The 24405-nt window shown below is 47.6% G+C and overlaps 1 protein-coding gene and 1 long non-coding RNA gene across 26 annotated transcripts in view; one reads left to right on the top strand and one right to left on the bottom strand.

Moving 5' to 3' along the window:
• Positions 1-183: 183 nt before the first annotated feature.
• Positions 184-15399, top strand: LOC128854148 (uncharacterized). Of its 2 annotated transcripts, XR_008453076.1 has the most exons (7): positions 184-294; positions 403-561; positions 8193-8285; positions 8389-8501; positions 9586-9720; positions 10158-10486; positions 10758-15399. It is a non-coding gene; the product is annotated as an uncharacterized LOC128854148 (long non-coding RNA). The 2 variants fall into 2 exon arrangements; XR_008453075.1 differs by lacking the exons at positions 184-294; positions 403-561 and having other exon boundaries at positions 8119-8285.
• Positions 15400-15546: 147 nt separating this feature from the next.
• MSI2 (musashi RNA binding protein 2) overlaps positions 15547-24405 on the bottom strand; it is a 247089-nt gene continuing 238230 nt past the window's right edge. For 11 of the 24 annotated variants that reach the window (XR_008453070.1, XR_008453073.1, XR_008453071.1 and 8 more), the window contains 3 exons: positions 19776-19930; positions 18011-18088; positions 15547-15764 (listed from right to left, as the gene is read on the bottom strand). Coding sequence is in view for 16 of the 24 variants with exons in the window: in XM_054084648.1 (XP_053940623.1) it covers positions 18047-18088; positions 19776-19930 (197 nt within the window). In the remaining 8 variants the exon portion in view is untranslated. Of the gene's footprint in view, positions 15765-18010; positions 18089-19775; positions 19985-24405 lie in introns of those variants that run through there. The other 13 variants (XM_054084641.1, XM_054084645.1, XM_054084640.1 and 10 more) reach the window with 3 other exon arrangements.

Here is a 24405-nt window from a genome sequence, read left to right as displayed (position 1 = left end):
ATGGGAGGAGCTGATGGAGCCAAACTGCAGGGAGCTGATTGCTCTTAATAAAGACAGGACTTCAGATGCCAGAGCTGACATGGAAACAAATAATTGCACTTTGATAAGCAGCAACTGAATAACTTCTGTTGCTCTGCATGTAGACATTTCCCCTCCATTCTGCAATAATGTGTATTTTGCTGCAGGGTTGGTTTGTGGACCCATCGCTGCCACTGGCGGGGGTTCATCGGCGTTGGGAGAGCGGGGGAGCAGTGAGGTCAGCCTGCTACTTGGCCTTCAGAGAGCGGAGCCAAGGTAAAACCTTTCCGTGATGGATTGTTTGAATTCCCTACATCTTCCTGGGCAAAGACTGGGCTTTGTTGTGGCAATATTTATAGTAAATGCTTTTCTTCTCTTTACCAGGTAAGCTCTTCCAGCATCCCTGCAGCCGAGCCCTGGGGCAAGGTGAATGTTTAATACTTCTCTGCATCCCAGTCCCTCTCTCTCTGAAGAACATAAACCTCTGTGAAGATGCTCAGCTTCCCTGAGATGCCCAGAAATGTTTCTATTTCATGTTGAGAGGTAAGGAGGTGGAGGGCAGGCTGGGCTGTCGGGGCTGGGGCAGTGGTGTTGCAAACAGGCATTTAAACATCCTGATGGTGCATTTAAGTTCTGGGTTGAGAAGGGTGTCAGCAGAGCCATGAAACCACATGTCAGAGGGAAACAAGCATACAACTGGAGGTGGTTTTAATAACAAGTATGTGTTTTTTTCCAACTGTTGAATGCTCAGTAGTTCCACTGGGAGATTTCTGCATGTTTCAGCAGCATAAATTTCTGTCTTTATTTCTGCTTTGTGTGGGCAGCAGGAAGGGTACAGGCTGTGTGCGGGTGTGCTGGCGGGGAGGAACCTCTTACCCCGCTCTCCCTGGGAGCCGGAGCTGCCTGGGTGCTGGGCTCGGGTGTGCACAGGGGCTCCCATCACTCCGATGGGACGTGTTCGTTCCGGGAGGGCGTCACTCAGCTGAAGGCGTCATCCAGTGTCAGTGGCACGGGGTTGATGAAACCTCCCAGTGCTTGGAGGGCAGGAGGAGGCACGCGGCTCTGGTGCCTCCTTGGCTTTGGTAGCTCTGCAGAAGCTCATAAATGCTATCTTTGAGTGGGCTGCACCCGGCTCCTAGGAGGAATGGGTGCCAGCCCGGCCTTCTGCTGCAGGGAAGCAGGTGGGGAACATGAGGCTGTGGAGATGGGCAAAAGGCATGAAGCTCCTCGAGGTAATGCCTGAGACCTTCCCTGGGTTAACAGCAGTACCTGAGGGAGGGGAAGGCGAATTCAGGGCTTCTTGAAACTCATATGGTGTTTAAGAAGGGGCATCTGTCCTGGGGAATATTGTGAACAGATGCTCCAGCACTTATTATTTTAAAAGCTATGAATTTAAAATGTGTTAATTAGGAGAAGTGAGGAGAAACATCAGCAATTCCAAACTGATCATCCACAGGAGCTTTGTGGAGGAAAATAGATGATAGAGTGCAAAAATACAGCCTGAAATCACTGGGTAGATGCTGGGCTTTGCTCCCTGCGAGACCATGGCCAGCTGATCTGGAAAGGATCTTTTCTAAGCCCTGAAAAGCAGGGATATCTGCCAGGAATGAATATTTCTTTCAAACCCGAGACAATCTATGAATGCGTGGGTGGGGCAGCCAAGGTTTCTCAAAGCGGATGTGGAAATTTCATGTGCTTATTTCATACGTTGTCAGACACCACTTCTCTGGCAGGAGAACAGTGTAGGAAAGCCAGGGCAAGTCCTTCCAAAACCCAGTATGGCTTCTTGGGAAGCTGCATCCCGTCAGCATCCCTTGGACAGGGTCCTCCTGCGCAGTGCCCCGGGCTTTGTGCAGAGGTAGCACTGGCGAGCCGCAGCGGTGCCGGGAGAGAACAGCACAGACCGGGAAAAGAATCTTACTTAAGTCTTTGCAAAGCCTCAGATAATGCACTGTGAGAGTGAACAACTAGGATGAAAAATAATTGCACTCCTATTTTTCTCCAGCTTTTCTTATCAACGACTTTATCACCTTTGGTTTTATTTTACACCTTATTTAGACTTTACCGTAATCCCAGCTATTTCACCATTGACACCTCCTTAATACCTTGTCTAACACCTCTGACACCTCTGGCTAATGCCTGGGCCCTTCTCCAGCGCAAAGCAGCTCTAGCAAAAACGGAAAAGAGCTAAAATGGAGAGAGAGAAATTATTTACTGCCCAGGCTCTGTGAATAATAACCTTTGAGGAGAAAGGGTGAGGGCCAGCCTTCCCTGTGCAGCTGAACTTTGATATCTACCCACATTAGTCTACATCTGCCCATTTCTTATTATTTAAAGATCATACAGCAAGTGTTACACAGGAAGGAAGAAGCAAGAGGATTTATTGTTTGAGGGAAACTGCAACCTATAGAGGCTCAACTTAGTGAACTGAAGCAAATTAATTCCTCTTACTTAGACGCCCTGTGCCAAGTTCAGCCCGACTCAAAATGTTGTGTCTCCGTGCATCCTGCTGGCGCTAGTGGGTTTGGTGCCAAGCCAGCATCCGCTGCGGCTCCATCAGCTCTTGGCACAGTGGATGCCGTGTCCAGGGCTTTGCCCCTGAGGGGGCTTTTGGGGCTAAGTCTCCTTCTGCAGCTGGGGAAGGTACCTGCCTCTTTGCGGGGAACCCTCCTTTGCAGTATTGAAAAGTGCTGTTGAAGTATTCCTGGTTTTCTGGTTGGCAGGAGACTAAAGGGGATGCTGGGAGACCCGGCTGCATTTCCAGTGTCAGAGAATCATTTGGTTGGAAAAGACCTTTGAGATCATAGAGTCCAACTGTACCTGTCTGCTTCTAAACCCTGAGCTCCGTTTATCTGGGCGTTGCTGGGGGGGTCCAGCAGCTTCTGCTGCAGGTGCCCAGAAATATCTGGCAATACTTGCTGGAGCAATGCTGCCAAAGCCAGGAATTCCCACTAGGAAAATTCTCCACCCTTCTCCACCCAATGGTCTCCAACAAGGCTGACTTTTTCTGGCAGCATGACCTGGAAGAAATCTCTTTTCAACCCTAGCGGGCTGGTGCTAACACAGCATTACACCACTTTTTTCCCCCGCTCTGATCTCTGAGCCTAAAGACTATTGCTACATTACCTAGATTTAACTACCCATTACACAAACTATATCTCTAAAGCGAGGGATATGGCAGCTTTATTATAAGTTTATTACATGCTAATTCAAGCAAATAAATTTGCTCCAGCTGTGGAGCAAAGGAGATTAATAACCTCGAAGATCACTTTGCTGCTTTGATGAGTTTCTTGAACAGAGTAGAGTATATTTAGGAAGAGCAACTAGATTAGTCAAAAAAACCCTTTAATTATTAGTGACACTGTGCAAACTGCTTCATATGAGTGGAATACCAACTACTTAACTCCCTGACCTTATTATTCAAATAAACACTTCTTATTATAGCAACATGGCTTGCTCGTCAACACATCAAATCAGCTGCCTGGGTGGTGGTTTGGGCGTCCCTGCTGTGTCAGCAGCCAGCAGCTGGGCTGCGTTAGGGGCACGGAGACCTTAAAGGCACAGGGGCTCCTGCACGGAGAATTTCAAGACCTTAACATGCTACATGGTGAGCAGAGAAGAGCACTTTGCTGGGATGTTTTGGTGCTTGCCCCTTCCCTTGCCCAGGCTGTTTGGTACTATTTTTTATTCTGCAGTGTATTCAGGTTTTTTTTCCTGAAAGTTCTGAACTTTGGATGCTTCGAGTTGCCTTGGTATTGCTGATTTTTTAACGCTTTCTCCAAGGGGTGTGTGTGTGTTTTATGTGTCTTGGCGAAGAGATTGCAGGGGTTGCTTTTGTTGCTGGACCTCGCTGGGTGGTCGTTGCCACGCTGTTTGCTAGAATCCCAGGCAATTGTGTACTTGCCGGCTCATCTCTGTTGTAACTGGGGTGCTGGTGGATTGCTGGATCAGGATGTGGGGTTCTTTTGCCCCTGTTCATAGATTAAAAGCAAGAGAAGAGGGGCTTCCAGAGAAGATTCCAGATATTTCAGATTTCTAGTGGGAGGCAGCCGTGCCCATCACAGGAGGGTTGAAACTGGATGATCTTTAAGGTCTCTTCCAACCCAAACTCTTCTGTGATTGTTATGAAAGTATATTTAGGTGTTTGCCAAAACGTAGGTAACTCTCAGTGATACTTCCCAGCACAGAAGGTTTAACTCAGAGTAGTTCCAGGGAGCAATGAGCGGCGTGCCACGCTCCGGTGCGGATCTGCAGGTCCCGGGCAGCGCGTGTCCCCGGGCAGAGAGGTGCTTGCTGCTCCTTCCCCTGGCTGTGGGGCACACGCCTGCTCCCGCAGCGTTGAACGAAGCCTGGTTTGGCCCTCTGTAAGATATTGTCCCTGTTTTGTGGTGCTGGTGGCTGGCACCAGGGGAGATGGTGGTTTGGGAGAGGAGGAGAAAACAGGAGGTGCTGTGCACCTGCTGCAGGTCTGCCTGCACTGACAATAACAGCATCCCCTCTCGGGTGGGTGGGAATGGTGCGTCTTTGCTTGTTGCCATTTGATTGCGGGAGGAAGGTCTTGTGACTCAGTGCCAGGACCCAGACACAGGTGGGATCAAAAAGCACCTTCTACCTTCTCTCAAGGGGATATGTCCCCGGCACCATGTCCTGTGCCCTTAAACCGCAGTGGCTGCCCTTGAGCCTGATGGATGGAAGCAGCAGCAGCTCTGGTGAAGCAGAGAGGACAGAGAGCACTGATCCGCATCACTAGTTGCTTCCCTTCATTTTCTCTCTCTTGTTTTACTCGCTGGCCCAGCCGGCCTCGGCAGATGCCGGCACCAAGGGATGCGAGGGAGGCGCAGCACCTGGGGGTGTCGCTGCATGGGGAGGGTCCCTGGGGTTTGTCGGCAGCCTGCGGGGATGGTGAGGGTCCAGCAGCTCTTCAAAAAGCAGCAAATTGAGAATATTCTCCTACCCACGTGCTTCCTGCTCTCCCCTGTCTCTCCGCCGCTGAAGGCAGCCCTTCTGCCTTCAAACAGTTTCTATTATATGTAGAGCAAGCAAAAATGGTGTGTTAAATACAGCCTGGGCTGAAGCTCTGAATCAAATCAATTCTTTTTTTGATTCCCCAAGCTTTTGAATTTTCAGCCCTGCCAAAGAATTGTTAGCACAAGAATAGGGCTGAAGGAGCAATCCTTTCATATCACTATTGACTCAATTATTTTGCCTCTTGATTTTCTATGAAGCGGGCCGCGATGCCGCGCCGATATGCTGATTATAATGGCAGAGCATTGTTCAGCACCGTCTCCAAAGGCTCAGGGTGGAATACCTTCATCTCCCCACTCACTACGGGCTGCGTTTGGGACCTAGTTTTATTTTGATTGATGCAAACTGTAGTGCACAGGGGGATGCGCAGAGCAGGCTTTTCACCGTGAGCTGCCAGGAGGAGCCTGGGTTGGGCTCCGGGCTGCTGGTGCAGCAAAGGGTTACGGTTCTTGTTTGGGCTGAGCTGCATGGTGACCTTTCTCTGTCTGACCTACTAATGCCCACGCTCCTGGGATGCTCTCGGCGCTGCCGCTCGTGTGGATCGATAGGGCCAGCGCAGCATAAAGCGGAGAGGTTGCATTTACACAGTGTCACGACTATCAATATTGGCAGCCCAGATGTGTGTCCTTTGGATCGGTGTGTGCTGTCAGCACCGGGTTATTAATGCTCCAGCAGCCCCCCGTGCCCGGAGCCCCACGGTTCTGGGCTCTGGGGGGTTGTTAGCAGCTTGAGCCCTGGGTGCTGCGTCTGTCTGGGGTTCTCCCCTCTCCTTAGCATCTCAGTTCAGGCATCCTTCAAACTGGTGCTGTGCTCTCCGTCCATCGTCGGGGAGGAGAGGGATGGGGGACGCGGCTGTGGCTCTGCCTCCACTGCAGGCGGGTGGGAGGGTTTGGAGCCTGTGGCCCCGTTCAGGTTTGCTCTTTCAAGATAAAACAGAGGAATTCCCTACCCATCAAAAGGTGGTGAAAGAACCGTAGGAAGCGCTTTGGATCTTTGGATGAAAGGGGCTGAGGAGGAGCAAAATACTGCCTTGCTTTGAAGATGCAAAGCCCCATATAAATCCTAAGCAGTTTTATTAGTGGCTCAAATGCACAACAGGCTTTAAAAAGGCAAATGTAGTGCTTTCTTGTCTTTATTGTTCTTACTAATGTTTATGTTGCATTACTGCCCGCAGTTGGTAGGTGCTGTTAGACGCAGAGATGACACAGGGAATATATTTGATTCAAACTTCCTTGCTCCGAGGCACGGACAGACAGCCACTTCAACACCTACAAGCAGAAAACCTCCGCTTTCCTGACAAGTGGGGTTGAAAAAGTTGGATGCAAAGGAGGGAGGGGGAGCCTGGGGAGGCGAGCAGGCAGGCTGGGTGGCTTCGGGAGGAGCTGAAGGATCCAAGGGGTGGGATAAGGCCCTAATCCCACCGCGGCTGCCATGGGAAAATGGGGAGAAGTGGGCTCTGAAGGTGCAGAGTGAGTGTGGCTTTGACTTCGGCAACGCTTGGGAACACCCTTGATGCAAAACTGACAGGGCAGGGAAGAAAACCCCCAAATCAATAGGAAATGATGATTGTAATTAGGCCTCTTTCCAAAGCTGTCAGGAGCTGCCAGTGAAGTGCTGTAACTGGGAGGGAAAAAGATTTTATTTCAGGCTGTTTTTTCGGAAAGCAGGACCTGGGCAGCAGAACGGAGCGTTACCTCTGAGCAAAGGGGCTGGTGGGGGTTCTGCCTCCCTTCGCCCCTTTTGCTGCAGGACCAGCTCTTCCCCGTGCTGATCCCTGTGCCGGGGCAGCCGGATCAGCCGCTGCGCACTCAGTGCTGACGGATGAGCTGGAGAAGAAAAGAGGCTCTTTTGTCCAATTTGCCAAACCACACAGTAGACTTTTAAAATTATAGTGTAAGGAATAGCAACAACTGCCTCTCTTTATTTTCCCATCGAGAGGCAGGTGGCAGCGCTCTTCCTACCTTGCTTGTGCTCCTGAATCCCCGGGCGGATGCTGCCTTGGTTTCCCCGCAGCCTGGAGCTGGGTATGAAGCTGTTCTCACCCAGCTGGTTTGGTTTTACGGGGCTTGGCCTCCCTCCCTCCCCTATAGGACATAGCTGGGACGGGAGGACGGAGCCCAGGAAGCTCTGCCCTGGGCATGGCGACTTCCAGGACCAGGTGTGCATCCCACAAAGTGATGAGGAGGTAGTGAGGACCAGAGCACCCCCAGGTTTATTTAAGCTCCATCCGATTGCACGCTTGCCATAGGAGAACTCTTTAGGTCTTGGTCACTGCCGTGCTTTAAATTAGTGGAAAATAAATGACTGAATAGCGGTGGGAAGCGAGGCCTCAGTTGTGCCCCAAAGTGGCTGTGGGGCACCACCCCCAATGAGCTGATGGTGCCCACACGGGCTCAGGGTGGGGGGACAGAGTTGATAACCTGAGCTGGGACAAGCCCACCTCCCCGGGGCCAGGGAGCGCGGCCGGAGCTGAGCGAGGAATATGGAGCACTCGCCATGCACTTGCCTGCTTAGAAAACAGCGAAGTGAAGGGTTTAACCGCAGAGCTTAAAGGAAGACGGACTCCCTGTCTCTGTGGCCCCGGTTCCTACCACGCTGCCCCACGGCTGCTGAGTGTGGAGGGTGGGAGAGCCTCCTGGCGTCACTGCAAATGCTGGGGAAATTCAAGCCGCCGTCCCTCCGCGACTCGCTCGAGATGGGGGTCGTCTGGTTAATGCATGTTTCAGTCTTCATTGCCTTTTTAACTAGATTTTAATCACTAATTATCAGCGAGCGGGAGTGGTGCACGGGCTCCTCTCACCCACTCCCCGGGCGAGTGCCACGCAATATGTCACGGCAATTAGCGCCCGACGGCAGGGCCGGACGCCGGCTCTGGCACCATCCCCACCCTTGCACCAGGCCCTGCGCTGGTCCCTGGTGCAGTGGCCGCACCGGCTGCTCCTGCAGAAGACGCAGCAGCGTCTGTGAACGTGCCCAGGCGTTGCCAGCCCCGACCCCATCGGGGTTTGTTTAATGTTGGTAAGGTCACGCTGGGAGTGCAGCGTTGGGCGGCCTTTGCTCGCTGCCACCCTGGCATAAAAGCAGCTTTGAGGCTTTTGCACTAAAAGAATACTAAAATGAAACTTGACTTTTCTTTGTTCGCCCTGCAGATGAGAAATTAGCGAGCGGCGGATGCGAGTGGCAGACGCCAGCCCGGCCCGTGGGACCCTGCGCTGCCGCTAATTACAGCCGCTGCCATGGAGGTAAATAGCAGCGAAATCAGCCTTCGACTGATGCAGAAATGAAGTCAAGTATCGGTGCCCTTTGCAAATAGCTAATGAATCACAAGTATCTCTCTACACGCAGGAGCTGCCGTCACCTTGTGACCAACTGAAAACCGTAGCCGGGCACCCTTGAAATGTGGAGCCTGCTATCATTGTTCGTGGCTTAGGAGATTTAAAGTACTTGGATGCAGAATGGTATGGAGGGTTTTTTGGGGTGGGGGTCATTACAGTCAGGATTTCAGTGCTTGCTGCTCTCGGGCCACAAGCTGGGTGGCAGCCAGGCTAGCTCGTGCCCGCCTCAGGGATCAATACCCTGCGGAACAAATGAGCTTTAAAATCCTCTATTTTATTATTCTTTATTAATAATGAGGAGGCCCTTGTAAATAGCCATGAAAGGAAGTGCTTAAGCTCATAATTAATAAATGCTGGCATGGTTTCTGCTGCCGAACTGCAGCCTCGGCACGCTTGATAGGGGATACACAGCTCTGGGAAAGGGCAGAGGGTGTCCGTGTCTGCACCGCAAGCGAAAGAAGGCAGGAGCTCCCGCCTGTGTCCCCGGAGCGGCCGCCTCTGCAGCCGGGGTGGGGGCAGAGGGTGCAGGGACTCGCTCGACCCTTGGCTCCCGCAGCCTGGGCTCAGCTTCCCAGCGCCTGCCGCACGGGTCGTGCCACAAAACCCCAAAGAGCCCCAGCTGCCTCCTGAAACCCAGCGTTACGGCTTGGTCATAAATGTTTATGACACGAGGGAAGGAAGTAAATCACATTTATATCCCTTGTTTTCTTTATCAGGGCACTAATTTGACAGGGGAGGGAAATTTTTTGCTTATTTTACAACTCTGATTTTGGCTGCAATTTGATTTTAGTAGCTGGGAGGCGAACACAAAATCTTATTTTTATTCTGGAACTGGTATAAAAATTTACATTTTGACACAGACCCCCGCTAACATTTTAGTGCAGATAGAGTGGGCCTCGGGGCTTTGCACAAAACACATAACCCAACATATAATACACTCATAATTCACTAATGTTTGCTGAATGACAGGGTTAAGTGGCTGCTATTCCCGGCCTCCCACCACACTAATGTACTCCAGACCTGCGCTCCTTTTCTTCTGGATTGCAGTCAAATCGTTTCCTGCAGCCCTCGCAGTGGAAGCTCCTTCCAGCCCGAATAAACACTACTTCCGAAATTATTTTCATTTGTTTTTCTAATCTAATTTTCCCCTTGGTGCTCTACTAAGCATCAATCCCATTAAGGCCTTGATGTGTTGACTGCTTTCCAGAGGAGCCCATCCTGCATCCCGCCGTGCGCTGACCTTCACCAGCGCAATCCCCGCGCTGCAGCCCCCACCCCGGGACTCTGCGGCAGAGCCAGACCTGGAGGAGATGCCCATGGTGGGAGATGCTGGAGAAGAGAGGTTTGTGGGTTCTGATGGGGTTGGACTGTCCCCTCCAGCCCAAACCCCCATTCTGACCTTCAGGCCGTGTCCCTGCTGAGGGAACTGCTGCGAATATTTAAGATAAAAAAGGAGGGGAGGGGGAGGTTGGCTCTACTCCAAGTGCCAAGTAAAACATCCTCTGGTGGGGTATGTGAGCTGTGAAGCGGGTGCAAAGCCAACAAGTGTTGCTCCTAAAGAGGAAAAAAGAGAGCACGTGTGTGGGACGAAGGAGTTTATCCAACTGGATTGGGAACACATTGCCACCCGCTGCCCTTCCCGGAAATGGGATCATTACTGCCATGGAGAGGACGAGCTCATATCCTGCTCGGCTGCCTTTTGTCGGGCCCTGGGATGGACGGGATGGACAGATCAGGGCTGTTTCTCCTTTGTGAGGTGTTTTTGCCTTTTCTCTGCAGGGGCTCGAGCTGCTCAGCCTGGCGTTGGCCGGATCCAGCCTTCCCTGGTAGGAAAAGTTGCTCAGAAGCCTTAAATCTATGGAGGGACAAGGATGAACTAGACTGGGAAACCCTCCTGCCCTTCCCACGGCCTCCTGCCAACCAGCACAACCTAAATCCAAGTCTGCAGAGGGTACCGAGGCAAAGCGGATCTCCCTCCTTCTCCTGCAGCCACCTGCTCTTCACGGGAACATCGATGGGGGTTTTTCTCTCTGTTCCCCAGACAGCTGCTCCCTCCTCGCCAAGGCAAGGCCAGCCAGTCTCCAAAGGGGAAAGCAAGGACAAAGCAGGTATGATTGTTTGATTTCCCCCAGGTATGTCTGTAAAACACAGACTGGTAAATAGATGACCCATCCGATGCCTTCCTAGCACTATTTCCAAGCCACAGAGTGAAGCTCTTCCCCTGCTGCCAGGGCTGGCGGAGCACCGCGTGGACATGTGTTCGGGACACGGGGTGTAGTGAAGGCCATTAAAAATGGTGACTCTTGTCACCAAGGCCCTTCGCCTCATGTTTCCCGTGCCGCGTTATTTACCTGTCCCCCTCACTCACGCTTTCTCCAGGGAAGGACACGGTCCCCGGGGCAGGAATGAGATACCAAACCAGGTGCCCGGCCGTGCGCAGCACGAGGGACCGGGCTTGGAGCAGTGCGTCAGGGGACAGAGATGCGGATGAGGACAGGGATGTGCTGGCCCAGCCCTGTCGGACAGAAGGAGGGCGGCAGCGGGGCTGCGTGCTGGCTTCCCTGCATCAGAATAAACATTTCACCCCCCCAAATGAAAGGGACTCCACGGATCTGTTCAAAACAGTTTATTGTATTTTTTCGTCAGACAAACACATTGATTTCTGGACCACAGTAGAGGATGGAAACCTTTCACAAACTTATTTATTTGAAAATACAAATATAAAATTATACTTTCCACATCTGTGATGTGAGAGACCCCCATCCACATAGTATTTTACAACAGGGCTTTAGAAAGCCATACACAGAGACCTGAAAGATGCTTGATATATATAGATACATATATATATGTATATATATAAAAAAAAAGTCACTACCAAAGTTCTCATCAGTTCATACTAAAGTATAAAAGGAAGGGCTAGGCCTGCCACTGTGCCATAGTTTATTTAGATACATTTATGACCACCTGAAATGCTTAGACTTGCATCCTAGTACTGATGGAGTTCAGACCTCGTACAACAGAGAGTGATGGGGATTCGCTACCTACGACGGCCGACGCGACACAGGAGCCCGGGCGTGATGTTACGAGTGTGTACAGAACCGGGCGAGGCCTGCTTCGACACGGGGCTCTCTCGAGACAACACAGTCGGACTGTTTGGGGACCGAGAACCGGTCACGAGGATTTACTTTCTCAAACTACATTTTCTTTTTTTTTTCTTTTCTTTTTTTTCTTTTTTTTTTTTTGGTAATTTTTATTACAGTATTAAAGTATTGCTTAGCTTACAGAATCTCCTCACGTAGTGTTCGCACACGGCAACGGGGCTGACTTGGATTCTGTACGTATGAAACTCTACAGTGTCTGTGCGCAGACCGGGATCTGCCGGTGTGTCTTCGATGCATCCTGTCTCTTCACCTTACACTATAACTTCAGATTTTCTGTTTGAACTATTTTCGCTTAAAAAAAAAACCAACCAAACCGCTAAAAAAAATAATTCAGAAAATTCCACCCAAGAGACATTTCCATAGCATAAAAGACAGCTATGAGTTAGTGTTGTTTGTTTTTTTGTGTTTTGTAAACAGTTTCATATGCAATATCATACATAACCATGGCTGGCCTTCAGTAAAAATGTAGTAAACTATATTGCTTTATTATTGATTATGTTGCATTGAGTGAATGGCAGAAACGAAACAAGAAGGTAACTGTGGCTGGAGTCGCTAGCCCTCATTCACACTACAGATGAAAACAGCATCCTAGGCTTCAGAGCAGGGAAGAAAAGAAACCCGAACACCTTTCAGGTCGTTATTACCAACAATTAGCCAATGGTTTAACTAGCCTAGCAAGATGTGTGACATTCACCAGCGGAACGCTGCTGTACAATGGAGAAAAATAAGCTTACAGCAAAGAGAGCCATGCTACCTTAAAGTCCAAGCTACAAATTCAACTTAAAATGAACATTTATGAAGAAAAAAAAATAATTAAAAAAAAAAAAGGACAGATCAGGCTTCATTTTAATCAAGCCAATCACAAAGAACTTGATTATTTTGGAGCAGGGAGGGTTACCCCAGCTCTTGGGGCTCGCTGTGACCCCTCTCGGAACGTCCCTCATGGCTGGGGTCCAACCTGCCCGTGGCACGACGAACCCCGTGCCAGGGAGGAGCTCTGGGTGCCCAGTTCACCCGGCCGGATGGAAATTGCTTTTTGGTCAGGGCTAGATGGGATATTTGGAAAGAAAAGGGCAATATCCCTCGTAAGGATCCTTCCCTCGCTGCGCTTGACTAAAACAAAGGTGGAGCTGAACCTTTGTACTGAAAAATTTACAAAAAACCCCCAAACAAATGAACAAAGGAAAAAACCAAACAAACAAACCCTTTGAAATGGATTTCTAGATGAGTGGGGGACTAACGTGAACCTTAGTCTAGGTAGCCACATCAAAACATATCGGATTCCACGACGTTTGTGCTATGGGCCACTGGGACTTCTCAAAAGGTATATAAACATCTAAAACATATTCACACAGATTAGCAATTTCTTCTGAGCATTCTTAAAAAAATATTATTTTTTTTTCTCTTAGTAAAATCGTTTTAATATACTGTGCCTCCCTCTTTTAAAAAATAAATTAAAAAAATCCAGTTTTGCATATCTAGCGTTAGCATTTAAGGTAGTATGGCACACCCCCTTTCCAAAGTCGAGGGTGGGGATCTACAAATGCCTTAGGAGTTTGCCAGCATTTTTAACATTGTGAGACCTTTGGTTAGTTGAAACCGCATCAGATCAGCAAAAGAAAACACAAAAACAAGAGAAAACAAACCAAAGAGGAAAGGAAAAAAAAAAAAAGGAAAACCTTCCCAAAATTATTAGCAATTTTCTTAAATAAGAGAAAGTTCTATCCTTACTGGTCCTAAATCTGAATAACTACATCTAAATTTTTAACCTTAATTACGATACACCTACCAATATGTACTAGAGGAGGAAGAGAGAAAGAGGGGGGAGAAATTCACTACACTAGCATCAGGACAGCACTCTTACAAGATAGCCATTTTATACACTATTAACATACAACAATGATCAACAAAGAATATTCTATGAGGTGACAGGGAATGGAGAGGAAAACCAACTGGTAGTACAGTACATCATCAACATTGACAAAATAGCAATTAAAAAATTCCCTGACCGTACATTGAATTTCAGGGAATTTGGTTTGTTGGTTTTTTTTTTTTTTTTTCCCGTTTTTATTTTTTAAAGAATTGTTTTATTTATTTTTATTACTTGATCAAGTCGCAATATTTAAAAAGCGTCCAGCATTTTGCTTAAACCTGGTTGTTCTGAAATAAGAAAAAAACCTAAAATATTACATAAAAAGCATGAGTCTTTTTTTTTTTTTTAAAAAAAAACAAGAAAAACAAGGTTTTCTCCTTTCGGTTAGCAGTATGGTGCCTTGTTTTTGTTAAAGATGCCTTGCTCTACCTTGTCTATTGAATGTCTACATTAGTCTACTCGTTAGTAAAATTTACAAAAATAGGAGTGCAGCAGCTCTTTTTAACAAATGTCGCATTCAGTGTCTTATACTGGCTGTACCTAAAGTACCAAATTTATAAACGTAACAATTTAAAAAAATATTAATAAAACTTGTCAATATTACGTTAAAAAAAGAAGAAATATATCCACACTACAGTATGTTCTTAATGCCACCTACCGTGTTGTACTTCTAGTTTGCTGTTGCAGGCCTATTTACCAATATTAAAAAAATTAAATTAAAAAATATCCTTCATAAGTTTCCTCCCCCAACAGAGGACCATATATATAACAGCCAAATATTAAACATGTGCAAATAGGAAACTGTCAGTTTTTCCCCTACCAGTCACAGTGCAATGATGTTTTATACTTTTATTTTTCTTTAAAATTCTGTTTACAACTACAATAAATTAAAATCTTCCGTTGCTTCTAGGGTGAAACTTGTAGCACTGAGGTATTCCCAAAAAAAAAAAATAAAATAAAACACCACCAAACTTGCTTTCCTAATTTGTTAATACAGAAAGTAATGGATAAAAAAAAGATAACCATGCAAGCTTTCGAGCCGCTCTGCCCGCAGCAGGCGAGCGCCGAGGAGGGCCCTCACCTCCGCCCGGGCTGCGCGGGGGCTCAGAGCCACTGAAATGACTGGACAGCAAGTCGATCTAGTTTAAAAACCATAACTAAAACCAAAACAAAAAAAAAGTAAAGGTGTGCTTTGAACCATAAATGCGTTAAACAGGAAAACCGCAGCTTCTTTTTCAGTCGTGGGAAAAGCAGTTTTGTTTTTTTTTTTTTTTAAATTAAAAAAACAAAAATACCACTGTTCCTTTGTAAGCTGTGCACATCTGATAGCGAAGATGCTGGTACGACGCTAGGAGAGCTGGAAGGTCTACCACACCTACGGAGCAGCTGACCAGCGTGTGCACGGCCGGACTCCCGCGGGCCGGCTCCGGCAGTTGGTCACAGAGGCTACAACTGGCTTTTTTATTATTTTCTTCCATTTTCATAGAGAAACTGCCTTAGGCTGACTCCATCACAAAAATAAGTTTGTATTTCTCTTTCTTAATAGTTTATACGTAGTTAATGGAATTGTATTTACAGTATTTTTTTTTTTTCTTCAGAATTCACAATTTCAAAAAACCTTATATCACCTCTTTCAACAAAAAAAAGCACTTATAGAAAAAGGACGCACAAAAAGTTTGTAGTCCTTGCCTTATTGCCGAAAATAGATAGAATTAGGTTAACGAAGACGCCACAAATGAAAAGAAGGGCTAGAGAACCTGCTGCTCACCTGCACCCCCGTGCCCTGCAAGGCCACCCCGAAACCGTGCCCGCCGCCGGCTCTGCTCCCCCCCCAACCCTTGGCGGTGGCAGAGCCGGAACCAGCGGCTGAGACTCCTGTCACCATCTCAGCATCCTTTAAGCAACAACGACTACGTAAAAGAGAACGGAGAAGGAGGGGGGAAAGAAAAAAAACCCAAAATAAACCCCTTAATATAAACAGTTACGCTATGGTTAGGCTCTTGCTAGATACACAAAGAATTAGAACTACATGGCTACGAGACTATGTCAAAATGCTACGAAAAAATGTGGTTTGGAGAAGTTTAAAAAGGGGGGAGGGGGGGACACCCATCAAGAAAATAAAACGAACAAGAAATGGGTTTTATATACATACTTTTAAAAGCTGTTGTTTTTATAGTACAGCAGATTCATGAGATGATGAGAGAGATTTTAAACAACCTAAGTCCGTCGAGTGCCACCTCCAGTTTGTTTGCGTTATCGGTGATGATGTAGTGCTCAAAGTCTGATGAGATCACCCAACCATGGGCACGTTCAGAAACTTCGCCCCGTCTTGCCCGGACATCCAGAGAGACTCTGCGAGGAGGAGAAGGCAGAAAAGGACACGGAGGAGAGGGAGAGTTAATTGAGGCCAAGTGGGATTTGTAACAACCACTCCTCCCCCTCCAAAGTGTTTGCAAACACTTTGCAAAGCCACAGCGTGCGCTGATCCACACCAAGGGTGAATCGGAGCAACCCGGCTGGAATACACGCTCCACTGTGGGAGAGCGCATTCCGTGGATTTACTGCCCTCGCTCTTTAGCTCCATCCCCTTGGAAAGCTGCCGGCCAGCTAAGCTGGGACTTGGGGCAGGCTGGGCTTAGCTCTGTGCTGGTCTGGTTTGGGAACACTAAAATGTGACTTGATCTATCGGAAGGACAAAATCTGCTCCTCTAGGCATCTGTTACGCCAGGAATTTACAAGGCTCCAGTAAAATGAGTTTTTTCTAAAGGCACAGCTAAAGTACTTGAAAGGTAACAACTTGTACATGGGGACACTGCAGTGGTGATGATTTATTATCTAACGGAGCTTCTTATGCTCTGTTCCTGCCACTGCTTAACATTGAGATGGAAATAAATATTAGGAGGTTGGTTCTGCCGGCAGCTGCTCGCAGGGCAGCGACGACTGCACCCTGGCCACACATTTGTGGGGTGACCTCCAAACCCCATGCCCAAACAGCCGTGCCCAGCGTCTGCAGGAGTGGCTGGTGCTGCCCCATGGACCCTCAGCTCGGCCAAATTCATCCTCTGCGGCCGCATCCTGCCCTGGGAGCGGCAGCAGCCGGGTGGGCGAGGGACCGAACGCCTCAGGGCGCACCACCGCCGCAATAAAGATTTCAAACTCAGTGGTCCTTGAGGAATTAATAATAAGGCTCATTTCCTCCTCTCAAAATCTATTTTAATTAGTAATGAGCAACATTAAAAGCACTTTCTGTTTTTAAGTCATTAATGGCCTGAGTCTTAATACTGGCCAGTAAATGATGGTTACAGTTTGATGTATTGTGTAAGTGTAAAATGATTACAATACATTAATCTGATGAACACTGCCTTCGTTGCAGCGTTATTAGTGTGAATTATGATGTTCTGCTTTGGTCTCCAGCCGGCATCGTGTACCACCTCGTTATTACAACGGCTGACGGCCCAGAAAACGTGAAGGGTTCTGACAAATTGATCTGTGAACGTACACTGCGACGTGCAAATAATAACTGGGATTAAAGCAAGAGTGTTTATGCCACTTTTTTTTTTTTTCCCATAAAAAATGCTACTTGGTAGCAAATCGATTGATGGAACAATTTCAGGTAATCTTGGGTATATGTGGGTATACAAGGAGTAAATAGAAACCCCTTTATCCACTAGCATTTAGGTTTACATCTATTTTTATATATATATAAAGCCTCCAAATGTTTTCCACAGTTCTCAGCCCCTTAACTACCTGTAATCCTAATTTCATAGACTGATTTTGAGCGTAAAACATATCATTGATCAGGTAAAGCTGAGCAAAAGGCAGAGAAATAAAATTTGTTACATACATTACATTTGTCTGCATGGACGAAGAGCTCTAGAGCTAAACCTGTGCCATTTAATGGGAGTAACTTCTGTTTTTCATTGACTGGCTTTTCTAATCTACTCTGTTCTTGGTGTAAGAATATTTATTTGCAAAGACGAATATGCCAAAGGCCAAAAAAATAATAAAAAATTTAAACATTTAATTAACTCGAGCTTAGTTCAAAGGGTAGGAAACTGGCAGTGATCCAAGGATGCATTACTCAGGTAATGTCTTTAATTTAATTTGCTTAGATTTAATTTTTTTTTAATCTTGATAATTGCTCTATGGTTACTAGTTACAATGTTATCTTTTAGCAGTAATATTTGGTACAACACTTAATTAAGAATGATGGTTTCTCTGTAATAAAGCAGAGGGCCAGGTCTATTTTTAGAGCAGTGCATTGGTAACAGATCTGGGATCTCCACCCGGATGCTGTCAGCTGGCACTCGGTTGTTTCCCCACAGGTTTCTGGGATCACTGGTTTTCCTGTGCGGTTTTTGGCTCTCCAAATTATTGCACTGAGTGGCGTGAATATGAAAAAGCGACTTTTGAGGGGTTTAGTCTGATCAGTCTTCCAGTTTCCAACCCGTGAGATTGATTTGAATAACATAAATCACAGAAAGGAATGATTAAAGGCCAAGGAAAGACGAAATGAAGATAAAAAATTGTTCACTTAAAAGTAAATATAGGGGAGATGGTAGTTTAGCACAAAGTACAAATGTACAATACTGTAATACCTCCAAGTGAGATGGCAACCAACCATGTGTAACGTTTCAATGGTATCCATTTGTAAAAGCCGTTGCAATCAAAGGTCCCTAAAATTGTACAATTGTTAAGTTCATCAGTGCTCTATACATGGGAACAGATGATTATTAATTTTGGCAAGAAATTACCGAAGGACTTGAGAGACTGTGTTGCCAGCATGAACAGGTATTTCCGAGAGCTGTTCTGGTCACCGGTGACTGGGTGTGCCGAAATCTACGGTTACCTTTCCAAGACCATAATCTTCTCATTCCCCCGGTTGCAAAAATAAGCTTTGGGTTTTTTCTTCTTTATTTTTAAACCAGGGTTAGTAAATGGACAGTGTTAAATAAATATATATGTAAAAAAAGGCTATGGGACTCTTTGCAGTTATTGGGGCAAAGTAAGAGGCTGCCAATCTGCACATCAAATACAAAATCGTTCTTTGGAGAAGTGTTAGCACAGACAAATCCAGATACCCAGGCTTGTACCCTGTATCCTATTACTTGAAAAATCGGGATGCTGCTGAGGCCAAACTGCCCAAGTTTTCAAGAGCAAACAGGCCTTTTTCTTTAGGTGAGAAATAGAAATAAGAGGTGTTGTAACTGGTGAGAGATGGCAGTTTAAATTGATGTGCTCTTAGCAGAGCCGTAACATTCTGTGTTTGGTAGAGAACTGATCCAAAGAGACTGTCAGATCCCTGGTAGGACCATGGGAGGAGCAGGACCAGGATGGGAATTGAGCACAGAGGCACAAATGGAGGGTCTTTTTAGGTACTGTTTGCTTATGCAATAAAAATAACAGTTTCAGGAACTTTGTCTGCACTACGCTCCTGCTCCCCCTTCTCATCCAATTCGGTCAAAGCATGAAATTCTCCGCTCGGCTTGAGGGAGCTGCGGGGAGCTCTCTGTACTTTGCCACACATGGAAAAATGTGTTACCACCAAAAAAGGAAACAACTTCAGTGGCAGTTTTGCCATTTGGAAGACTGACAGCCACCAAAGAGGTCCGACCACATTCATGCTAACACACACAGGTAAAACAGCGCGATTGGAAAAACAGCATGCAGCTCGGTTAAGCAAGTCTCCATCGCCCATCATTAGTGAGACTGCAGACCCACGCAGCATTAAAGTGGTACATTTCCAATGACTTGACAACGAAACGGAAGCAACTGACTTGTAGCCTGCGGATTTGAAGGACTGTTAGTGATGCTGTAATCGGCTGGATGTGACCCAGGGGGTCAGCAAAAGCCACTGTCCACAGGAATGCTGCAGTTACAGGGATGGGCGGTGGGAAGTGGGACCGCTCCATGGCCAGCGGTGGGACGGCTGTCCCCTCGCCAGGGTGGCTGTGGGCAACCTGAGGTCCTGCAGCCAAATTAATGAGCCACTTGTCATTTGTTTAAGCAGGCGCATCGGCCGGGACAGGTGGCTGGGCTGACATAAAGCCCTTATAGAACAAGTAGAATCTTTAAAGCCCATAATTATTAAATATTTCCTTTTGAAATGTGTCCAGTCTGGACCAAAGAAGGTGCCAGACAAATGTTTCCAGCCCAGTTGGTTCCTGGAGCAGCGCAACCCTTTGGCCGCTCCATCGCCTGGGCGCAGCTCTAGCAGGCTACGGCAGCAAGGAGCTCCACTCGCTGTCACGTCATCATTAACAAAACCCCCTGACGTAAATCCCCACGCGATGTCATTAAATAACGAACAATCCCCTCCAGACCGAGAAACGGGGGTGGCAGCTCTGGCTGCACGGTACTTACGGCGATCCCGTGGCCGAAGCCGGAGCCCGGCTGCGGGCTGGCGGCACTTATGTAGTTACCCACGCCGGAGTCCTGGCTGGCCGTGCCGTAGAGGTCCGCGACGGGCCCTGGGCTGTTGGCCCCGGGGAAGCCTCCGGGTCGGGCTGGGTTGGAGCCTGCCGGGGAAGCGGGTGCGCCAAAATTCGGTTGAGCACTGTAGCTATTCAAGACTGGTGTGCAGAGAATAAAGCTGGGTATGAGGCCAGACGCCGGGCATGCACCGTTATTACAAAGCCAAACACCAGAATAAACAGCCTAGGCCCAACTTCTAACACTTAACCAAGGCCATGCGATAGGAGAGCAAGTACTGGATAAGAGTCAGCCCGTACTACTACGAAGCTTAGAGCTCCAAAAATATATATATGGATATATATAAAAAAAAAGAACGATCATTCAACACACTACTGCAACCAGAGACTGGAGGTGCTCAGTTTCACCAAATTATCACAAAATATAATAGATATTTTTCAACATCTGACTTGATGCTCATGCAGTAGTAACAAGTTCTCTAGGTCTGGGCACGCCGAGACAGCATTCACATCCCATGCAAACTACAAAGGAACTAGTTTGAGACTACACATTGTGGTAATATTGATATTAAAATGTTGACAGCAAATAACTTCAATCGCATCTAGTAAAATCATTTTTGGATCCATTTGATACTTTTGAAAAAATAAAACGACCCGCCCTTTTAAATCAGTAAATCTGTAGAGATAGCTCGATAGTTGATTTTTAAATTTCTTTGAATGGTATGGAATGGAACAGTTTGGAAATTTTCTCTTTTAGTATGACCAAGGAGAGTGGTGTTTTAGCTAAATTTTTTTTTTTTCCTTTTGATTTGGAGAGCAAAGACCTAACTTTGTCTCCAAAACCATGCTTGGGACATCAACCAAAATTAAACAAATAAATAAAGATCAAAGTAAAAAAAGAATTCCAGAGGGTGTATGACAACTCACCTCCTAATGTGGAAGTAAAAGAAAAATTTATTTTTTTCCTCCCTTTATATCTTTTTTTTTTTTTTTTGAGACAGAAAAAACAATGTAAATAAGAATGGTACTAAAGAATAAATTTAGATATTAAAGCATGTTAGATGATCAGGCTTCTGGCATTTCTCACAGTTGCTCTTGGATGTAAAATATATGAGTAAGAGGTTTCAATGCAAAAAAAAAGTTAGGACTAGGAGGAGCTGGATGGAGATGGCTCGCGGGACGCTGGAGCTACACCTGGGCGGCACTCACAAGGTCCTTCGGGAGCACACAGAGACTTCCCTGCCTGCACTGTATCTACTGCCTCACTGCATCCTGCCGTGCGCGGCAGCGCCGAGATCCACGGCTCCTTGGGCTGAGCGCAGCACGACCCACGCTGCCGGGGACGGGACAAGTCTGGCAGTGGTGACAAACACCGCAGCCTTCCTTGGGACCCCCAGCCGGGGCTGCAGCTCTGGGGACAACGCGGCACCTGACCCACCACAGCTTCCATCACTGCCACACGCGAGTGAGGCTGCGCCAAGATTCCTTCAGCCTTCTCCTCTGGCTGCGACTTCCCACCTATCTTCATTAAGTACTAAAAAGGGTTTATAAAGTTTGATAGCCTGCAGTAACCCTCTGCCGCCAGCCCGCAGGTCCGAGCCACGCTGACCGACCACAGGGCTTTAGCGGGGATGGAAACCATCCTGGGGGAAAGCCCTCCTCACCCGACAAGGGCAGCCCAAGGGAAGGCTTTGGCAGCACCTTATGTGGGCTGCGATGGGCTCAGCCGGGATTTGCAGCTGGGCCACCACCTCTCCTGCCGTGTCCCTTGTCCCCTGCACCGCCCTCCCAAGAGGTCTCTGTTTTTCAAACGAACTAACTAGCCAAAAAAAAAAAAAATTCAACTCCGCAGCTGTTGGTTCCACAAAGGCAGAAAAGTAAATTTTAAAACCCGAATGATTTAACGCAGCTCTGAACTGGTAGCAGGGGAAAGTAAGTAGGACATCTAAGCTAGCAAGTTAAAAGAAATAAGGCATGAGAGAGTAAACAGATTTTAGAATTCACTGGCAAACAAAGCGCCTTTTTTATTATTAAAGATTAAATGTCAAGATAACATTTGGCCTTCTCACTCATGAAGAAAAATATCCAGCTGAGATGTTCAAAAGCCCTTTATTACTATAAGCTAGCAACTTTTTTCCCTTTTCTTATGTCTGGTTCAATAAAATGGATGCAAGTTTTACTGCCAAGTCACACAGCAAACACAGTCGACCCCTCCAAGCAAAGGCAAGAGCATGGCAGAAGGACACGGCAAGGCAAGGAGGATACTGTTAGTAAAACCCTGCAAAGCCTCGGGGCCAGGAGCAGGGACTGCCCGTGCGATGCCCAGGGCCGACGGCTGCCATGAGGAGGAGCAGCGTGCGCCACGCGCTCACGAGCCACGGCGATGCTGTGGCTAACCGGACAGACGGGGACTCACCATGGGATGCACATGCTTTGCTGCTCCTGAAATGTTGCAAGAACAGCAAACGGAGACCGAGGAGCCAGGGAGAGACACTCTGTCCCCCCAAACACCCCACCCTGGCCACTGCCATCGAAGAAGACTGGAAACACCAGCTTCCACACACGCAGAAAGAGGAGGCAACTGGTTATTCAGCTGTCCTTCTGACTGGGGGTATGTAATGTAAGGAAGAGGTAATTTTCTACCCACCGAACATCAGCTGAATACTCCACACTGCTCTCAGGACTGCTTGTGGAAAAACTGGCACGCCAAAAGCACGCCCACTGCTCCGCTGCCCAGGAACTGCCAGGCGGAGGCTGGGGATGCTCCGGCACCGCCCCACGCCCGGCCTACTGCACAGAAAGGGCTGGAAGCTTTTACACAGATGACCCTTTGCTCCAGACCCAATAAATGAAATAGAAAAGCTCTCATAATTACTCAGAGGTCAAGCACTCCTCAGAAAGCCGTATTTTAACGATTCACTCAGCCATGGTAACTTGCTAAATATTTGTCTTTCTACAATAGCTGCACATAAGCTCACCTGGAGCCACAGGCACTTTCACCATCGCTTTGAAACAACAGCAAAGGGACCCTGAATGACTTTTCGAACACGCGAAACGTGACACACTTGTAAGAAATACTTGGTAACAAATTTATCCTACACAGACCTGGAATGACCTGAAATTAAAATGAAGCAGAAGGAACTCCCCCTACAAATCCTCCAGAGCCTGGACACCGTTTCAGTCCTCAAAGAAAAATTAAGACTCCTTGGTGACGTGTATCCTTATGACACAGTTCTCAAAGTCGGCTCAGTTGCCAGAGGAAGCAGAAGCTGTAGGAATTGCAGAGCGCTAAGATTAATGCCTTGCAGGCTGGAAGGAATCTGAGACTTTTCCCTGGCCACCAACACCCTGCGGTCAGAACGGGAAATAATTAAGGGTAGAAGTTTGGAAGCACGTTGCTAAAAAAATGGCAGGGGATTATGCTGTCCCAACAGAGGGGAGGGAACCACTGACCACATCTTAACACCAGTCAACAGAGACCAGGAGCGAAGCCTGTCCGGCACCTGTCCCCAGCAGAGCCACTGGGTGAGCTGACCAAGTATCTCCTGACTTTGATCTGCCAGGAGGACCTGACTGACCAGTTCACCATTGCCAGGGGGTTGGCAGGGCAATCTCCTCCCTCTTCAAGGACTGCCAGCACCCAGGATATCCTGGTAGTCAAAGTTCCCGTTTCCAACATGCTCTGAAAGTTTCAGGTACAATTTACCAATCAATTGCACAGGAAACCATCCTGCACTGGACATTTTCACAGCTCTGAGACTGCAGTTAAGTGCCTCCAACTCAAAGGCTTCCTCTGTACATAATGTACAATCCCAGGTGTCACCAGGAAGCCCTGTGATACTTCAAGGTCAGGAGAGATATGGAAAGATTAGATGTGTCTGTAAGTCACAGTTAACCAACTTTTATCTTCTTCAGCCCCTGCTATCCCCCATCCTCTGGGTTACAAGAGCTCCTTCCTGTGCCTATGGAGATCAAGAGACAGCAGCCAAGAGATGTGGCAGGGATAGGAACAAGGAATTTAATGCAGCATTTGCTTCACTTTGAATTTGCTCTGTTTTTTCTTATGGAAAAATCCTCTGAGCCTTTGAATTTTGATCAGTAAGTGAACACTTGCCTGCTGGCCAGGGGACAGGCTTTGGGGGAGCCTTGAGCTCTACCCTGCCCAGCACCGCGGTGGCTTGGGAAGCCCTGAAAAGCAAGGAGGGAAAGTGAGATGGCGCATGAGCTGCTGAAGCAAATGAGGGTTCACAAAGCAGTCCTAGAAGAGGCTGGTTTTAACACAAAGTGTTGGCAATGGTGGAGCTGGGATGTGCTGCACACAGCTGGCACAGCAAGAGCTGGACCTTGTCGGGAGGGATGGCTGGGAGAGCCGCGACAAACACTGGTACTGTCTCCATCTTCCAGAGGAAGGAAAGAGGCAGAGAAACGCCACTGCTGACAGGGCTGGGAACAGGTAAAAGGACCTTAGGCATGCTGCCCTGCCACAAACATTGCCAGCATTTTGTATATACAGCTGTCAAGTTCTGCCGTTTCTGTGTGCCAGGGCGGGCTGTACCTCCCTC

This window comes from Cuculus canorus, chromosome 20 (assembly GCF_017976375.1).
Source record: "Cuculus canorus isolate bCucCan1 chromosome 20, bCucCan1.pri, whole genome shotgun sequence".
NCBI classification, from domain to species: Eukaryota; Metazoa; Chordata; class Aves; order Cuculiformes; family Cuculidae; genus Cuculus; species Cuculus canorus.
This window is presented reverse-complemented; position numbering and strand designations above follow the sequence as displayed.